The sequence below is a fragment of the Balaenoptera musculus genome, chromosome 1 (genome assembly GCF_009873245.2).
Source record: "Balaenoptera musculus isolate JJ_BM4_2016_0621 chromosome 1, mBalMus1.pri.v3, whole genome shotgun sequence".
Lineage (NCBI taxonomy): Eukaryota > Metazoa > Chordata > Mammalia > Artiodactyla > Balaenopteridae > Balaenoptera > Balaenoptera musculus.
Genome location: NC_045785.1, coordinates 1,892,451 through 1,910,399, shown reverse-complemented (window position 1 = coordinate 1,910,399; position 17,949 = coordinate 1,892,451). Strand labels below are relative to the sequence as shown.

General features: G+C 58.0%; 1 protein-coding gene across 5 annotated transcripts in view; it reads right to left on the bottom strand.

Annotated features, from left to right (window-relative positions):
- Positions 1–17,949, bottom strand: part of PRDM16 (PR/SET domain 16) — a 323,024-nt gene that overhangs the window by 46,133 nt on the left and 258,942 nt on the right. For all 5 annotated transcript variants that reach the window (XM_036826123.1, XM_036826133.1, XM_036826139.1 and 2 more), the window contains one exon: positions 1,434–1,568. In XM_036826123.1, the coding sequence (XP_036682018.1) occupies positions 1,434–1,568 (135 nt within the window). The remainder of the gene's footprint in view (positions 1–1,433; positions 1,569–17,949) is intronic.

Genomic DNA, 17,949 nt, shown 5'->3' with positions numbered 1-17,949 from the left:
TCTTTTTAATTTTTATGATTATTCTTTTCCTTTATTTCCTCAATATATTTTGCAATTAAAAAAACCCTTTTTTTCAAAATGTTGGGTTCTCAGTGGAAGCTGTAGACCTCTCAGTAGCAGAGGTGGATTTGAGCATCACCAGATCGTGTCCAGTGGAGGGAGGGCTGCTCGGTCCAGGCTGAGCCCCACGGCCGGGGACGGGGCTGAGCAGGTGAGGGCGAGGTGCTCGGCAGCTCACGCGGTTCCCAGGGCCTCCTGGGTGTGTGCTCTCTGCATTTCTTTATGCAAAACTGTCTCTCTAAAGTCAAGAGCCTCCAACGGCTTTTAGAGGTTTGCGCTGGCGACTTGAAGCTGCACCCTCTGTTACGTGGTCTCCACAAACCTTTTTTAAAGCAATGGAATCCTTTTTGCAAATGAAATCTCACGAGTAACCCCAAGACAGAGGCGAAAGCAAACTCCTCTGATGGAAGCGGCTGGGCCCCCAGGCATATCGAGGAAGCCATGCCTTGGGGACCCAGTGAAAGCGTGGCCCGAGGGACCTGGCTCTGAGCAGAGTCTCTGGGGGCCACTTGCAAAGTTGTAATTAAAGACATTATAGGACTAAGGCTCCTTTGTGTTGGAAACTCCGCGTGGCATCTTCTGTCCTGATTGGTTCCCGATACTGGACGCCTGCAGCCCTGGGCTGGCACGGACATGGAGCGGTGAGAAGGGTCCAGCGTGTCGAGAGGGGTCTTCGGCCTCTTGGGGGCTGGCAGCAGAAGCCAAAGCATCCCTTGGCCCTGGTGGGGCCTGGGCTGAAGTCAGGACCGCACAGCTCAGGAAAAGTATCAGTTGGCTCCCAGCAGGGCAAGGATTTTGTGCCAAAACAGGGCTAGTCACCTCTGCAGGCTGGCTGGGCTTCCACAGCTATTCTTGGGGACTCTGGGCAGCTGGGGCCTCACCTCAGCCTTCCAGATGGCCAGTGCGGACCCTTCTGGGCAGCTTGGATAAACAGCCATTTAGACATGATTCTCACGACCAAGGACACATGTTCTTTGCAAAGACAGACAGAAGGACCATGTCTTTGTAAAGACAGACAACGGAAGGACCCCAAGGAGAGGGGTCCGGTTCTCCACTTCTCTCACGGGGGTGGCGTTTGTCGGAATGTGGACCCTGAAGTTTCAGACCCTGCCCGCTCCCGGCCATGTTTCTTCCCCTAAGCCATCATCTTTTGGCTCTCGAGCCCCGTCAGCCCCGGAGCAAAGGCTCTGATGGAGCATTCGGGGGTGTCGCTGAGTTCCTGGAAACTCAGCACTGGCCAAGTGTCAGGTAGCCCCCCAGCTGCAGGACGGGCTTGGTAGAGATGCGTCTAACCCCTCACCTGGCGGCCCCACTCCCATCCATCCTGGCGCCAGGGCCCCAGGGACAAGGCTCTGTGCGAGCCCCGGACCTACCTGCTCGTTGATCTGACACATGGTGAGGTTCTGGTGGTCACAGGAGCATGCCACGCGGACGTACTTGAGCCAGCTGCCGGCCCCGGCCTGATGAGCGTCCACGCAGAACTTCCCGCTGCCCAGGTCTTCGGAGATCTGCCCGGCAAGAGAGAAAACCAAGAAAGGTCAGAGGCATCCTGTGCGCTAGAGCCGACACACTCTATGTTCGCCCAGCAAGAGAGTCCGCCGTTTGGGTGCAGAGTAGGAAGGCAGGCCGGCCTCTGGGCATCAGCCGACCCTCTGGGCATCAGCCAGGCCCTCAGCCCGCCAAGCCCACCGACGCCCAGGAGCCTCCGGGAGGGAGCCCGACGCAGAGGTAGGAGGACCGTCCTGTCTGTTCTCACCGAGCAGATCGCTGCCCTGGCACAGCCATAAAAGTGCCACCGGCGTTGTGAAAACTCCCCAGCAAGCGGCCCCACGTGTGAGAAAGCAGAGGCCGCTGTGTCCGAGAGCACGGCCCTCTGCTGAGCGCACTGGGCTGGGCTGGGGGTGAGCGGTCTCGAAGGTGAAGTTGTGGTCGGGGTGTGGCTGCGTGCGAATCTCGACGCGTGTGCGCCTGTGCGTGCGCGTGTGCCAGCGTGCACGCTCACAGCAGCGTGCAAGTCGCCCTGCAAGAAGGAAAATCATTTGGTTTTCTTAAAAGTGGAAGTTTCCATCTGACACTGGGTGTTTGCAGACGCCCAGCCGGCAGAGGCCCCACGGGCCCGACTGGCATCAGGTCCTTTGCTGCCGCTCTTGTTTTCTGAACGCCCTCCTGGCAGGCAGAGGCCGGGAGCGTCTCCGGCGTGCGCACCTCTGAGCAGGTCATTTCCCAGAAGACCGACCTGACTGCTGTCCCTGCCGAGGTGGACGCTGCGGCAGAGTCCCTCCCACCTGCTTTGATCAGTGCCCGCTCAGGGGCCCAGATCCAGAGCCGTGGAGGCCAGTGGCATCGTGGGCAAGCTCCTGGGCAGCTGAGCTGGGAGGCTGGGAGGGAAGGAGGGAGGGGCTGGGGGGGGAGGGGGGAGGGGCTGAGGCCACCACCACATTGAGGACTGGAAGTAGGTGTCCAGGTGGGCAGGAGTGTCCAGGTGGGCAGGGGTGTCCAGGTGGGCAGGGGTGTCCAGGTGGGCAGGGGTATCTAGGTGGGTAGGGGTATTTAGATGGGCAGGGGTGTCCAAGTGGGCAGGGGTATCTAGGTAGGTAGGGGTATCTAGGTGGGCAGGGGTATCTAGGTGGGCAGGGGTGTCCAGGTGGGCAGGGGTATCTAGGTGGGTAGGGGTATTTAGATGGGCAGGGGTGTCCAAGTGGGCAGGGGTATCTAGGTGGGCAGGGGTGTCCAGGTGGGCAGGGGTATCTAGGTGGGCAGGGGTGTCCAGGTGGGCAGGGGTATCTAGGTGGGTAGGGGTATTTAGATGGGCAGGGGTGTCCAAGTGGGCAGGGGTATCTAGGTAGGTAGGGGTATCTAGGTGGGCAGGGGTATCTAGGTGGGCAGGGGTGTCCAGGTGGGCAGGGGTATCTAGGTGGGCAGGGGTGTCCAAGTGGGCAGGGGTATCTAGGTAGGTAGGGGTATCTAGGTGGGCAGGGGTATCTAGGTGGGTAGGGGTATCTAGGTGGGCAGGGGTATCTAGGTGGGCAGGGGTGTCCAGGTGGGCAGGGGTATCTAGGTGGGCAGGGGTGTCCAGGTGGGCAGGGGTGTCCAGGTGGGCAGGGGTATCTAGGTGGGTAGGGGTGATGGGAACAGGGTGTCAGAAGGACTCAGTGAAGTCAGGGCAGGGGTAGTGACCTGTCTGAGCACAAGCAGAGGAGGCCGACCCCAGGCGCACGGCCCCTGTTCCCCTGGGGGTCTCCCCAGTGCCGCCTGATGAACAGGTAAGGACCCGAGACGAACAGGTAAGGACCCGAGACGAACAGGTAAGGACCCGAGACGAACAGGTAAGGACCCGAGACGGACAGGTAAGGACCCGAGACGAACAGGTAAGGACCCGAGACGGACAGGTAAGGACCCGAGACGGGAGGCAGCCTTCCCGGGGGCTGGAGGGGCCCACTTCTGGCCAGAGAGCCAGGCTGCTTTGTAAACAGCTCCGGTGCCTCCCACACGTCCATGGACACTTTCTAAATGGCCCAGGGTCCCGCCTGGCCCGGGAGTCAGCGAGGTTTCGGGAAGCGGCCGCCTTGCTGTGGGAGGGCCTAGAACCCGCCTCTAGTCCTCCTGCGCATCCCAGCCCCGCGGACCCCCGGAGCCCGCGGCAGCCCCTCCTGCCATGCCGAGGCTCTGAGTGGCTGCTGAGCTGACCTGGGAGGGGCTGTGAGCCCAGAGGCCTCCCTTCTGACGAGTCTCCATTTCGGGGACTTCAACCAAATGGCCCTAATTCTGAAAGAGCGCCTGGGACAGTGTGGCCACAGGGAGGCTGCCCGGCCCAGCCTCTGGTCCTTGGCTGCCGGGGGTGAAGGGACACGGCCGCTCTGGGCCCCATCGGGAGGCCACTGTGGGCTTGTTGGGGGCAGGCCACACGGGAGAGGCCCCTCTCCTGACGCTAACGCCTCTCACGGGCCCCTCCTCTTACCTCCCACCCCCAGTGCAGGAAACCCGCAAGAAAGAGCCACCAAGCAAAGCTGTGGGTAGTGGCACCGTCACTCGGCAAGGCACCCGGCCACCTGGCTCCATCACAGGGAGGAAGAGGGGCTGGCTGGCCAAGACCCAGGGACCCCCCCACCCCCCCAACCCTGGGCCTCCCACCCAGCATCTTCACAGGTGGGTGTCGGCGGGCGGCTGGCAGTCTCTCTGTCTCTGTCTCTTTGCCTGTGTCTCTCGGTCTCCTCCCCCCACCCATGGTCCAGTCTGGACTAGCAGAGACGGTCAGTGATGCCGTGAGCCGTCACAACCAGCGCAGGGGGAGCCCCCGCGTCTCCCGTCCCCCCAGAGAGCGCGCTTGACCCTGCGGTTCTCAAAGGACGTGTGGGGTTGGGACAGAAAAGCCCGGGAGGCCGGATGCAGGCACGGCCCGTTGCCTCAGTTCCGGTAGATTCTGCGACACTGCAGGGCGGCTGGAAGACCCCAGGCTCATCCCCCAGCCCCACACCCGAGCCCTGCCTGACCTAGGAGCAAATCCACACTTCTGCCGGCACACCTGCGGGCACATGCACAGCCCCCCCATGGCAGCACTGCCTCGCGGAGAGTAACTTCTGCATGGCCGGGCCCTCCCTCCTGAATGTCCCCTCTCGGCCCTCTGGGAACAGGCCTCTCTCTCCTCCACGTGATGGCCCTGCAGGTATCTGGACACGGCCCTCATTCGGCAGACAGCTCCAGGCCTCTCAAGTGCGTCTGAACGTGGACACGGCCGATGGCTAACCTGCACGGACACTGCTCTGGGGCCTCCGGCCTGTGTCCGTCCTTCTCGGGGTGCAGGGCCCAGAGTTCAGAGGCAAAAAATCCTCCAGGGCCCCCCTGCCCAGCTCCAGGGGATGTCTTCCCTCTCCGGTGAGCAGCCCCTTCCGGGAAACGTCCCTCCTCCTCAACCCGGAGGACCTGGTCCCCCAGCCCCGACCATCTGGACCATCACAAGGGTGGCAGTTACTTCCTGAAGGTCCCTAAAGGTCCGGGGGCCCCTTCTCCCTCGTGGGCACCCTGGCTGGCTCTCTGGGGTGACAGAGGAAGCCTTGGTTAATGCCTTCCACCCAAAGAGACTAAAACTCTCCCTCTGAGAGGTAGCAGGGAACGGCTGACCTTTCCACCGGGGAAAGCACAAGAAGCCCTGGTCCTGGGGCCCTGAACCAGCGAAGCGGGGCCAGGTTGGGCAGTGGGGGCCTCAGCCTGATGCCAGGACCACGTCTCTCTCCCGACTTTGTGTGGAGAGTCCAGCCCTGTGGGGCACACCTGGGCACACCTGGATGACGGAGCCGGGGCAGGGGCAGGGGTGCAAGCAGGAGCCTGGCCTGGAAGCTGCTGCTTTTCTGCTTCAGGTCAGACCAGGAGTGGCCCTGGGCCTGGGCCTCGGGCCCGGAGGACAGGTGCTGTAGGCTTGGCTTCTTGTTTGCGGCGTGCATGGGCCGTGCCGTTTCTGATTCCAGAAGGGGAGAAATGGGCAGCGACGTTCGTCTCTCTCTGGCCTCCTTTCCTTCTGTCTCGGGTCTTCTCTCCAGGGTCTCCGCCGTGGCCAAGCTGGGGCCTCTGGGGTGCTCACACCATGAGCCGTGTGGGCTCAGGTCTCTCTTGGTACCAGCACTGCCCCTTCTTCGTCACTGCGGACCTCCCAGGCAGGGGCTGTTATTGCGCATTTTCAGGACACGAGACAGAGGCTCCAGGAGCAGGGCCGGGCCCAGCCCAGGCCCCCCACACGCTGCCTGAGCCGGATCGAGGACCAGAGAGAGGGTCTCCGTGCCCACAGGACTTGGCACGCCCTGGGATCCAGAAAGCAGGCCGGGGCCATCACAGGTCCCCCCTCCCGCCTCTCTCGGAATGAGACTTTCCAGGGCCCATAAGGACGGGTCATGTCACTCTCTGCCCAGCTCAGCAGGGCCTGAGGCCTGGTTTGGTCTGTGCTCAGAGCCGCGCCCCAGGAGGCCAATACAGGTAGAAGTGGATGGAGCAGAAGAGGGTGACTGCAGAGACCCTGCCCCAGGCTGCGAGCTCGGTTCCGCTCCTGCACAAGGCATGAACCAGGGAGGGTGTGACGGAAGGAAGGAGGTGGCCCGGTTGCCCCCTAACCAATCTCCTAGGGCAACGTTAGCAGGCAGTGGCCTGGAGGCTGCCATGGCCTTGGGGCTGGGTCTCTCTGCAGATCTTAGGTCTGGCCCCTCTGCCTGATTGCATCCAAAGCCTGGCTCTGGGCAGTTTGGGGCTGAGCCTTGGGGGTCCCGGAACCTCCAAAGGAAGCTGCCCTCCTGCCCGCTCTCCCCTACTTGGCCTTCCAGGCCTCTGCACCCCTCGTCCCCCCACCAGCTTCCCCAGCTCATAAATCACCCCCACCAGAAAGGCCGAGTTATGAAGCAAAGGCATGGAAAAACTCTCTTCACCTTGACAATTTTTTTTGCACATCATTTGGGGTTTCCTGCACCTCGAATTTGTGGGCTCACTGCTGGGCTGCTCTCTCACGTTTAATGGGCATGGCCAGCCTCTGGCCATCGGGGTGTGCGTGCCGGCGGGATTGCCAACGCCGCTGTCGTCAGCTGCCTGATGGGTTCCAAGCAGGCGGGAAGGAACAGGCCTGGGAGTCTGGTCCCTCAGCCCTGCGTCCTGCCTCTGCAGCTCGGCTCCATGGAGGCCTGGGCCCGGTGTCCGCTTCCAGCTCGGGGAGGACCTGCGGGGCAGGTCTCATCCTTCTCGCCCTGACCCCTTCTTTAAGCTGATCCAGAGCCACGGGCTCAGCCACCAAGCTGTGTGGGGCTGTCCTACCCACATGCACCTGCACGTGCGTAACACAGACACACACACACACACACACGCACACCAAGATTTATGGCGTCCACGAGTAGCTGAAACAGAAAGTCCATTCTTGTGACGGAAGGAGGTGGGGGAGAGGCTTTCTGGAAACACCTCTGCTGGGTGCAGATGCGGAGCCTGGATGAGCTCGTAAATCCTCTGTCCTGACTCTCATTATGGGGCTCGGTGGTGACATGAGCAAGCACCAAGGAGAAATGTGGCCGGTGGGGAGGGGTCGCACGGCTGCCCAGCAGACAGGAGTCCTGGCAGGAGGGTCATGGGGCCCCACCTGCTCAGGCTGAGAGGAAGGTCGGGGGTGGGGGGGGGAGAAGAGGGGGGAGGGAGAGGGGGGGGGGAGAGAAGGGGGGGGGAGGGGGAGGGAGGGAGGGGGGGGGGGGGGGGGGGGGGGGGGAGGGAGGGGGGGAGGGAGGGAGGGGGAGGGAGAGAGGGAGAGGGAGGGAGGGAAGGAGGGGGAGGGAGGGAGGGGGAGGGATGGGGAGGGAGGGGAGGGGGAGGGAGGGGGAGGGATGGGGAGGGAGGGGAGGGACGGGGGAGGGACGGGGAGGGAGGGAGGGGGAGGGGGAGGGATGGGGAGGGAGGGAGGGGGGAGGGACGGGGAGGGAGGGGGAGGGGGAGGGAGGGGGGAGGGATGGGGAGGGAGGGGGAGGGGGGGGGGGGGGGGGGGGGGGGGCGGGGAGGGCGGGGGGGGGGGGGGGAAGAAGGGGACTGCTTCGAGGAGGAACTCATGGAAGCTGTTCCTCCAAGATGGAGGCCAGTCTGTCTCCGAAGCTCACGGCGGGGGGTGGGTAGAGAGAGCCAGTGTCCACGGGGCTTGTGCCCAAAGGAGCCGCGTGGGGTTCCTAGGACACCCCTGCTGACCGTGATCTCTGTGGGACAGTTCCAGGACATTGTGGGGGGATAAGGGCCGGGGTCCCTCGGTCTCAGGGACCCGAGAGCACAGCCCAGGATGGGGATTCTGCAGAGGAAGCTGGGTGCCCGACAGGCTTGCTGATGGTGCAGCAAGGCCATGGCCCCACGCCCCAGCCTGGGGGAATCCACTCACGTTAGCGATGGGCAGAATCTCTCAGCTTAGAGCCAGACCCCAGAAACCACACTCTATGTGTTCGGGAGCCACAGATGCCTTCAAAGGTCAGACCAGAAATCACTTACACACCCAAGTGCTATATAAACACCCCCGGGGTTCTCAAACCCTCTCCCCTCAAAATCCTGACACCCAGGTGCCCCGGCGCTCCCTGGGGTTCACAGACCATCTCCCACAAAACACCCAGATATTCGATGCTGCTATGTTCCCGGGGTGCACGGCCCTGGGGGCCCAGCCTGGAGCCCAGGAAGCAGAGCTCACTGCCGCTGGACTTTCCTCTTCCTTCCCCACCTCCTTCTTCGGCCCCATCTCCCCTTCCATCAGATTCTGATTTTACTTCTCCCTTTTTCTTCTTTTCCTCCTCAGGCCAGGGGCTGCACATGAGGGGCCAACTCTCCCAGCAGCGTCTGTGCAGTTTGCAGAAAACCAGAGGGTGAGACGGCGGCAAAGCGGAGAGGTTTGGTCTGCTCCGTGCATCGCCTGGGCTGGAGCAGGACTTAACATGCCTGATCTCGCCAACAGCACCCAGGGGACAAGAAGAGAGGCTTTGGTGAACACGGGGCTATGTGGGCTGTTCCGAGGGTCCCTGGCCCTTGGTGTGGCCTGAGCACAGCCCTGCTCCTGGCCCGAGTCAGGTGTTTGGGGGCTCGGCTTCCTCCCAGCCTGTCCTGTCCATCACGGCAAGTTTGCAGGCTGTCTCATCGGCCATGGGCCATAGCCCTGACCCATCAGAAATAAATGGGCAAATTGGTGATTGAAACTAGTGCCCTTAAGTCTGCAGGGAAGTAAATGAATGAGAAACTTGCTCAGACACAGAAACCCCTCAGGGTGATCGGCAACCAGAGGGGTCTGCTGAAACCTCAGGACCAGCAGCTGAGACGTCCCTATAGGCAGCCTGTGGGGTGGGTGAGAAGCCTTACAAAGGGATGAGCGCCCCGTCACTGTGGGGATTCAAGGGCCATCCCTCCAGGGTGCTCCAAAGGGAGACCGGACCTCTGACCATAGGTGCCTTTCCAGCCCTGACATTACGAATTCCGAATCTGACAACGTGGGGATTTTCTGGGCTCCAGCCTCAGTTTCCCCTTTGGAACTAGAAAGCCTCTTTCCTGCTTTCCAGCTGCGTGGAGGCCTGTGGCTCCTTGCAGGGAGAGCACGCTGTAAGGAACACTTGGTTTGCTCCTGGTAGCTCCTTGAAGACATCCCGAACAGAGCCCCACTCCCACAGCTCTGCCATGTTCAAGGGCACGTGTGCTGTGGGGACATATCTGTGGCCACGGATGGCTGTGGGCATCTGCTGCTTCCCTGGCTGTCTGCACCTGCCCATCTGCTCTTCAGAAACGTGCCAGGTTGGGGGTGGGCTGTGCCCACTACAGGATGAAGAGGGTGCTGGCCAGAAGCAAGGGCCTCTTCCTGGGTCTGCTGGGTGGGTAAGAAGCCCAGACTCCTGGCCAGTCGGGAATCTTCCGTGGGCTGCCCGGGGCCCCCGAGAGACAAACCAGCCCTGGCGGTGAGTAGGAGAAGGCCCCCAGCAAACAGGCTCCATCCCGTGCCTCCTCCTTCAAGAATCCCTCTGCCCTCAGTGTTCACAGAAGCACTACTTACAATACCCAGGATGTGGAAGCAACCTGAGTGCCCGTCGACGGAGGAATGGATAAAGAAGATGTGGCACGTATGCACAATGGAATACTACTCGGCCATAAAGAAGAATGAAATAATGCCATTTGCAGCGACACGGATGGACCTAGAGATTGTCATACTGAGTGAAGTAAGTCAGATAGAGAAAGACAAATATCGTATGATATCGCTTACATGTGGAATCTGAAAAAATGGTACAAATGAACCTATTTACAAAACAGAAATAGAGTCACAGATGTAGAAAGCAAACTTATGGTTACCAGGGGGGGAAAGGCAGGGGGAGGGATAAATTAGGAAATTGGGATTGACATATACACATGACTATATATAAAATAGATAACTAATAAGGACCTATTGTATAGCACAGGGAACTCTACTCAATCCTCTGTAATAACCTGCATGGGAATAGAATCTAAAAAAGAGTGGATATGTGTATATGTATAACTGACTCACTTTGCTGTACAGCAGAAACTAACACAACATTGTAAATCAAGTATACTCCAATAAAAATTAATTTTAAAAAAAGAATCCCTCTGCCCACTGGTGTGTGGGGCTCTGGCATCATAGTCCGGAGGTTCTTGGGGTGTCCCCAAAGAGAAAGCCCCTGGTCCCTGCAGAGAGCCTGGGCCCGGCCTCAGCCCCCAGCAGGAGGGGGCCCTCTCGCAGACCCAAGCCAGCGGCTGAGCCAGGGGCTGCTGGGCGGAAGTCCCTGGCCCCTCTCTCAGTGGGGTGGTGGGCAGCTTCGGCCACCCCCAGAGGGCACTTTTGCCCGGAGGCTCCGTCTTCAGTATAATGCTGGTAGCAGATGGTGGTACAAGACTTCTGTGGCCTTTCTGGGGCATTTCTCACAAGCACTGAGATGGGATTTCAGTTGCTGTGTGGACACCAGGGTCAAAGCAAGAATTTCAGGCTGAGCCTGGACCTGCCAAGGAGGGCAAACAACTGCGGACCCCAGACCTGGTCCCAGATCCCTGGCCTCCCTTTTACTTAACCTTGAGGAGATGGCTGGTGTCGCCAGGGCAGCTCCCTGCCGGATGGGTTCTTGCAGAAGTTTCCGTCCCCAAGTAATACAGGTGCACACCCTGCCCCTCTCTGTCCCCCTGCCCTGGCTCTGCAGTGGGGGACCCACGAGTGTCTTATGGAGGCCCCCGTGCAACCATACAGCAGGGGCTCCCAACAAACACCAGCACAGACGGCCCAGCCTTGCCCAGCTCCAGCCTCAAAGGGGTTCTGCTTCTTGCGGGGTGAAAATGTCCACATCTGGTCCAGCCAGCAACGGCTGGGCCTGGGGGCTGACCAGAGAGTTTGATACTCAGGGAAGGGCAGAATCGTGAGAAGCCATCCACGTGCCAACTCCCGGGATGGTCTGGACAGGTAAAGGCTATTGGTGCAGAGAAGCCTCCCCAAATCCTGGCCCGGCTTGTAAAGTCCCCCCCCAGCTAGCAAGTTCCTGGCCTCACCGCAGGCTGCAGGCCTGCCCCGCTCCCTGGGCTGCCATGGTTAAATCGTTAACAACCCAAACACATTTTCAAACCCTGATCTGATTTGAATTTGGGTCCGGAGCAGAAGTCTCTGAGCCTCAAGTCTGCACATAAATGCAGACTCAGCTGTGACATTCTGAAGTGACACACTTGTGTTTGTTTCTTGATCATAAAAAAGATTGGAAAAAAAAAAAGCCCCAACACCCCAAACCAAAGGTTTGTGGCAGCATCCTTGCGAGGGCCGAGGCGGGAGCCCGGGGGCTGCCCACGGGAAGCGGTTTCTCTGTCGTTGAGTTAATGCGAGGCCCCCGGGAGGTGTCACATTCATAACCTTTTTCTGGCCGCATTGATGGTGACAAACTGCAGAGCTTGTGACGGGGCACCCCCCCCGCCCCGCCCCCTAGCAGGTGCAGGAGGAATTCCCACAATGGCTTGGCTGCTGTAAATTGAGGGGTGGGAGTTTCCAAAACGAGCAAGCATGCTCCCTGAGGCGGGGGTAGGGGCTGCCTGCGCCTTCTCTTTGCCGGACAGAAGCCCCGAGCGTGGGAGCCAAACGCCAGGCTGAGGGGCCCACCAAGGATGCCCTGGGCCTCCTCACCCACCTCTCTGCCCCTTGGCTGGGATTCTGCTCCCTCCAGCCCAGGACCTCAGCCCAGGGCCTTGCTACCCTCAGACCCTCTCACGACCCCGTCACCGTGGACAACAGCCAACGCAGGCTGCACTAGGAGCGACGTCCAGACGCAGACCTCAGAGAAGCAGACGCATTTGGGCGGAGGAAGCCTCCGTCTCCCCCTGCCTTCCTCGTAGACACCCTCTTGTTCTCTGGAGGGCAGTGGTGTGCAGAGCCTGCCCCGGGGCTCTTTCCACCCCACCCTTGGTCAGGAGGAGGTAACTACAGGCCGCGGACGTTGCCCTCACTGCTGGCTGCTGCTGAGTCTCATTACCGGGTCCCTAGATGCTCCCCTCCCTGACGGGGAGCCTCTGTTGTAGCCACATTTGTAGATGAGGAAACTGAGCACAGAGGAGTGAAGTAACTGGGCTAATGTTGCACAGCTGGAAGACACTGTGCACTGGCTGCCTGTCTTGCCCCTTTTATGACCTGTGGGGACCACGTATCCTGGCCGGTCCTCCCCTTCTCACTGTTCTTCCTGAGGATGGTGGCCAAGAGCAACTGAAGCTTCCCTAGAGCCTCACCAAGGACAAGTGTTCACGCAGGGCTCACTGAACAAGTCCATGGAAGGATGGATGGTGGATGGATGAGTGGATGGCTGGATGGATGGATAAGTGGATGATGGATGGATGGATGGTTGGATGATTGGATGGATGGGTGGATGGATGGATGGATGGATGGATGGATAGATGGATGGGTGCATGGATGGATGGATGGATGGATGGATGGATGGATGGATAGATGGATGGGTGGATGGATGGATGGATGGATGGATGAGTGGATGGATGGATGGATAGATGGATGGATGGATGGATGGATGGATGGATGGATGGATGGATGGATGGATGAGTGGATGGATGGATGGATAGATGGATGGATGGATGGATGGATGGATGGATGAGTGGATGGATGAATGGATGGCTGGATGAAAGGATGGGTTGATGGATGAGTGGATGAATGAATGGATGGTTGGTTGGATGGATGGATAGATGGATAAGGCACAGAATTCCCCCAACATGCCCAGACACTTCTGGCTTCCTCCAACTCCCAAGGTGAGATATAAGGATACATTCTACCAAGAGTTGTAAAGGTGGCAGAACACAGGGACACCTCTCCCAAGAGGACTGCCCTGATCCCACACATTGGGGTGGGACCCTCTGAGGGGCTCTCACTGCCCCTGCCCCATCACAGTAAGGACGATGGTAGACCGTGGCTGTCCCGTCCACATAATTTCTTTCTCTTCCCCTGCATGATGAGGTCTTCGAAGCTTCCATCTGGCCGATTCCCATGGCCAGGCTACAGGGGGTGCTCAATAAATGTTTGGGCGACAAATAATGAGTAGGTGCCTCAAGACAACGGAGAACTTCCCCCAATATTCCATAGGCCTTTGCCCAAGGGTGTTTCTTTCCTCACATCCCCTTGTCGCATTCTGGACCCTTTTCCTTCTCATTCTTCCGTGGATTCTGCTGAAGGACATACAAACCCTCTGTTTAGTTGCTCTCCCTCTCTGGAAATCAGAGCTGCAATTTTTCCTGGATCCAGTGTTACAGTGTTTCTCTCCTGTGCATAGCGCCGCAGTGTAATTTTCCCCGAAGTCATTGTGGCAACATCCTCTTTCCAGGACAGAGGCCAGGCTGGCTTGTCCATCTCAGCACCCTGTGGGATCTGGCACACAGTAGGTGCTCGTAGAAGGTCTGGCGGTGGCCAGGACGCATCCAGCAGGGTTATATTTAGTGCCTCCCCTGCCACTGACTCAGTCCCTCTGGGCCCATCCTTCTTCCTTCTCTGGGGGACATGTCAGTCTGGAGAAGCTCCATGACTCATCGCCTCTGTATCAGGCCTCATGTTTTGAAATCAGCTCCTGCAAATAGCTGCAATCTCAATGGGACGAATCTAAGCCCCATCACGAGCATTGCTCATTGCTCTGTGATGGACAAAAATGGCCACGGGAAGAGCTCCTGGTGCGGACGGCGTCTGAATGCCTGGCTAGAGGCCAGCTCTGGTTTCCTCCCCCAGCGCCCAGGTGCCACATGTGAGAGTGCTGGCCGGGGCCTGGGCCTTGGTTTTGGCTTTACAGAGAGAGGAGGCGTGTTTCCCCCTGAACAGTTGGTTGTAATCGCTCCACTTCCTAGGATTCAGCTGTCATCTAGTGGCTGAGTGGGGAGGGGTCCCGGGGTCCTGGAACTGTAACCCAGTAGGCTCATCCTTTCTCTTGCCCTCAACCCTCCTAGCACATTGGACGTGGAGTGTTAAGAGTCGGGGGTTTTGATGTCATTTTTCTGGATCCCGTGGTCTCCTTCTGGATCCCTCCATTCTTGGGAGCTGTCATCCTGGCCAGAGGTCATTTAGTTGCTCACTGATGGACCTTGAGCCTCATGCCAGGCCTGCCCTTGGATGTAAGCTCAGCCTGAGATGTTGTCCTGGGAACCCAAAGCCGGCTTCCTTCCCAAGCTGTGGGCATGTTGGGTCAGACCAGCAAGTTTGGAAATGATTCATAGGCAGAGGTGAGGCAAAGTCAGTCTTGAATGACAAATGGAACCAATTAAATTCAATCGCTCTCCTTCTCTCCCCGCGTTCCAGCCAGTTCCTACAGCCAGTCACCTTTGACGAAATATATTAAAGGAATTAAGAGTATGTCCCCCACAATGATATTACCTGGACCCCTTTCAAGTCCACACCAGTCAAGTGCAAACATCTATTCAAGCCCAGGAAATAGAATTGAAACGGTTTATTAAAAATCTAATCACCAGCATTTATATGACACAAATGGTTCTGAACGGCACCCACCAACCCCACAGCCTCTTCAGGGGCAGCACAATGCAGCCGATTACCCAGAATTTAAATGGGGGTGTTTAAGAGCCTTGGAACATTTTAATCGGGAGCTTTCTTTGTGGATTCTGCTATTGTATTTTTCTCTTTGGAAAAAGGCAGAGGATGGGAGGACACATTTTCTTTCCTCCTTTGAGCGAGCTGCATATGACTTATTCTGGCAGATCTGTTTCTATTGATGTTGTCAGAACGTGAATAAAACCCATGGGAAAAGGGAACACCCCGCTTTGCTTAATTAAAGCAGAGTGGCTCGCCCGGCTGCTGTCCTGAGTCGGGACACCTCCCAGGTGACCGGATTGGAGCTCTCTCAAGATGAGAGGCTGCTTGTGTGCAGAGACGGTTCCCTTCTTCCCCAGGGTGGAGGCGGCTGGGGCCTCTGTCTCTGGGGGAGGGGTGGTTGGTGGTCTCCTTTGCATCTTGGCTTCCTGGATCTCTGGCTCCCGCACAGACGGTCAGAACAGCTGTGGGTACAGAAGGGTTTCCTCCGAAGCCTTCCTAGCCAGCCGTGGGCACCCAGAGCTTGATCACAGAGTCTCCAGGGGCCGAGACCCCCCCAGACTTCCTCCAGATGGACGTGCTGCAGACCTGGTCTTTGGTGTGACTTCTGAGCTGGGAACTATGTCCTGGAGACTCTTTGCCAGAGCTGCCCCACGTGGTGACTGGCCTCCAGCCCCACAGGGCAAGGTTTGGGGCCGCTCTGGGCAGGCAGGCGGTCCTCAGCGATCCCTGGGAGGTTAAGAATGCTCACCGAGCTGGTGGTTTCCCTAAGTGGCACACGGCTCTTCCCCTCTGTCAGGGCCTGGGCTCTTTTCTAGAAGGTTCCCTGCCTCTGTGAGGAGATTCAGCCCTTAGGGATGTCAGATGGAAAATGTCCCTCAACCCCCTTTTCCTTCACCTCTCACTCTCTAAACATACATTCCTTTACTTTTATTTTAAATTCTTTTTGTTTAGTCTTCCTCTCCAAATGATGACTATTTTAAAATTATCTTTTAAGGAAAAATAATCACTTTGATTCTTTCCCAAGAGTTTTTTTTTTTTTTTTTTAAGACAGGGTGTTTTTTTTTTTCTTTTTTATGCCTAATTTAATTTTTAAAAAAGTAATGAAAAATATAACAGAATCAAAACATTTAAAATAAGTACACTCACTTCCTACTCCACTAATTCTTTGTCATATCAACTATGAATTACGAAAAATAAGTTCGTAAATGTAATTACTTTAAAATGCGTGGCTACTTCCACTTTTGTCAATATTTTACATTTATGTATATATTCTATGGTGGAAGTTCTCTCTGAAGACACTATCTCCTTAAAATCTTGAGGACCACCTTAGAGGCACTGTCAATAGCTGACATATAAAGTTGGAGTACAGGCCTTTGGAATTTGGCATCTCGCTGGTACAGTACAAGGACCAAGGTGTATTTGAAAATGAATCTCCAGCTGGGTGGGCCCCATGCTATAGCATCATGGTGATTTCCTTTAGACTCATATTTACAGAGGGGCCTGATTCTTGGGGAAGTCCAGAGCGGCTGCCCTGCATAACAGCCTGCGGGGGCTGAGAGGGCATCAGATGCGTTTCTTATGCATTGCCTTTGTGACTGAGGACTCTGGGGCTGATCCTGGCAGGGCTGGGTGGCAGATCCTGCCTGGGGTCTTGGGCTGTGACCCCTTGGACGCCATCTCTGGGAAAGGCACACCCTGCCAGGTCCGGGCCTCTGCCAGCTGCACCTTGGGGAGGGCAGGGCAGGAGGCGGTGGCACGTGGAGATGCGGCCTCAGGGTGACTGGTTGCTTTGCCGGGTCCACTGTTGCTGCGGCCCCAAGGCACGCGGGTGTGACCCCTCACAGAGGCAGCTCTGAGTCCCACGCCCAGGACCGGGTCCCTGCATGACGGCTGGGGAGAAAATCCACCACGCGAGGGTTTTCTGCAGAGGCTGGGGGCGAAATTTCTGGATTCACATGGAGCTCAGACGCTAGGCTGTTTTCACGACCAGCTCCCTCGCAGACAGTAACGGCTTCATTTCGGGGGTGGGGGTGTGTCCCTCCCGCTTTGCCGAGGCCCCTCTCACTTGAGGTCGGCTCCTCCTCCTCCAGCGACTTGAATAGGACGAGCTTTTTTCCTTTTCGTGTGTTTGGGTGGAAGAGGATCAAATTAGGTTTGATCTTCATCTCGCGCGGCTTCTGGAGGGCCGTCCGTTCACGGGAACCTCGGAGAGTAAGCAGTCTCTTTGGAGAGCCCGTACGTGGCGACATGGCCCCAAGACCAGGGCGCCGCAGGGCTGCATGTGAGTTTCTGGGCAACGGACACGTGGGCGCAGCTCTCAGGGAGGTGCTGGGCTGGCGGCCCCATCAGGTCCCTGCGTGTCCCAAAAAGCCACGTGGCTGTTGGTGAGCCGGGCTGGTGGTCAGCCGAAAAGGAGCTTCTCCCATGTCCCCACCCTCCCGGCAACAGCTCGCATTCTCTGCTGGTGGAGACCCGCCCAAATCACGCCCCGCCGTGCAATGCACACGCACAACCTCCTGCCACTGGAAAAGGAGAGGCGACCCCCTCCCCACGACAGCTAGATCCCCAAGCCGCAGGGACCCCTCTGCTCATCGAAGGGCAAACACCAGAGATGCCTACTCCTTCTTAAACGGGTCGACATCTGAAAACAAAGCAGAGCAAAATAAAACATGCCGGTGCCACCCCTCACTCCCCTCCCCCTTGCCACAAAGTTCCCTTTGTGCCCCGGGAGGCTGGGTTGGACCCGACTGGGTGTTCGAAGACACACTTACAGCCTGATATTATGCAACAGGATGGTAACCGCACATTCTAATAAAAAAATAAACTAAATAATAATAAACATTTGACCTAGAGTAAAGATCTTTCACGAGACGCCCTAATCACTTTTCTGCTCCGACCTCAGTTTTTTCTGGACCGGCTCCAGGGAGCCCGGGGTGGTGCGACAGCCTTTTTCTTGGAGGGAACAAAAGGTCTTTTTTAGTCCTAAGGGCTGTCAAGTTTATCCAAATATTCTCAGCTTACTACTAGCCCCTTTCTGAATTGATATTTCCAATAAAAGGACACTTTGTATCTTTAAGCCACTCGGCCCGCCGAGCGAGGATGCCGAGGGCAGGGAAGTCCGCTGCACAGCCCCTTCGGCCACTTCCTCGGAGACAGGCGGGAAAAAGGCGGCCCCAGTGTGATGGGGTGGGAGTGGGCCGAGTGCAGGGGTCCAGGCTGTGTGCCGACGGACGGAGAAGACGGAACCCACAGAGGGTCCCCCCTGCACCGCACCCCGAGCCAAGGCATGGCCACGGCCCTGCGTCCTCCGGCATCTGTTCCCGTTTTGGCCAGGCCCGTCTAGTCTGTGATCAGCTGCC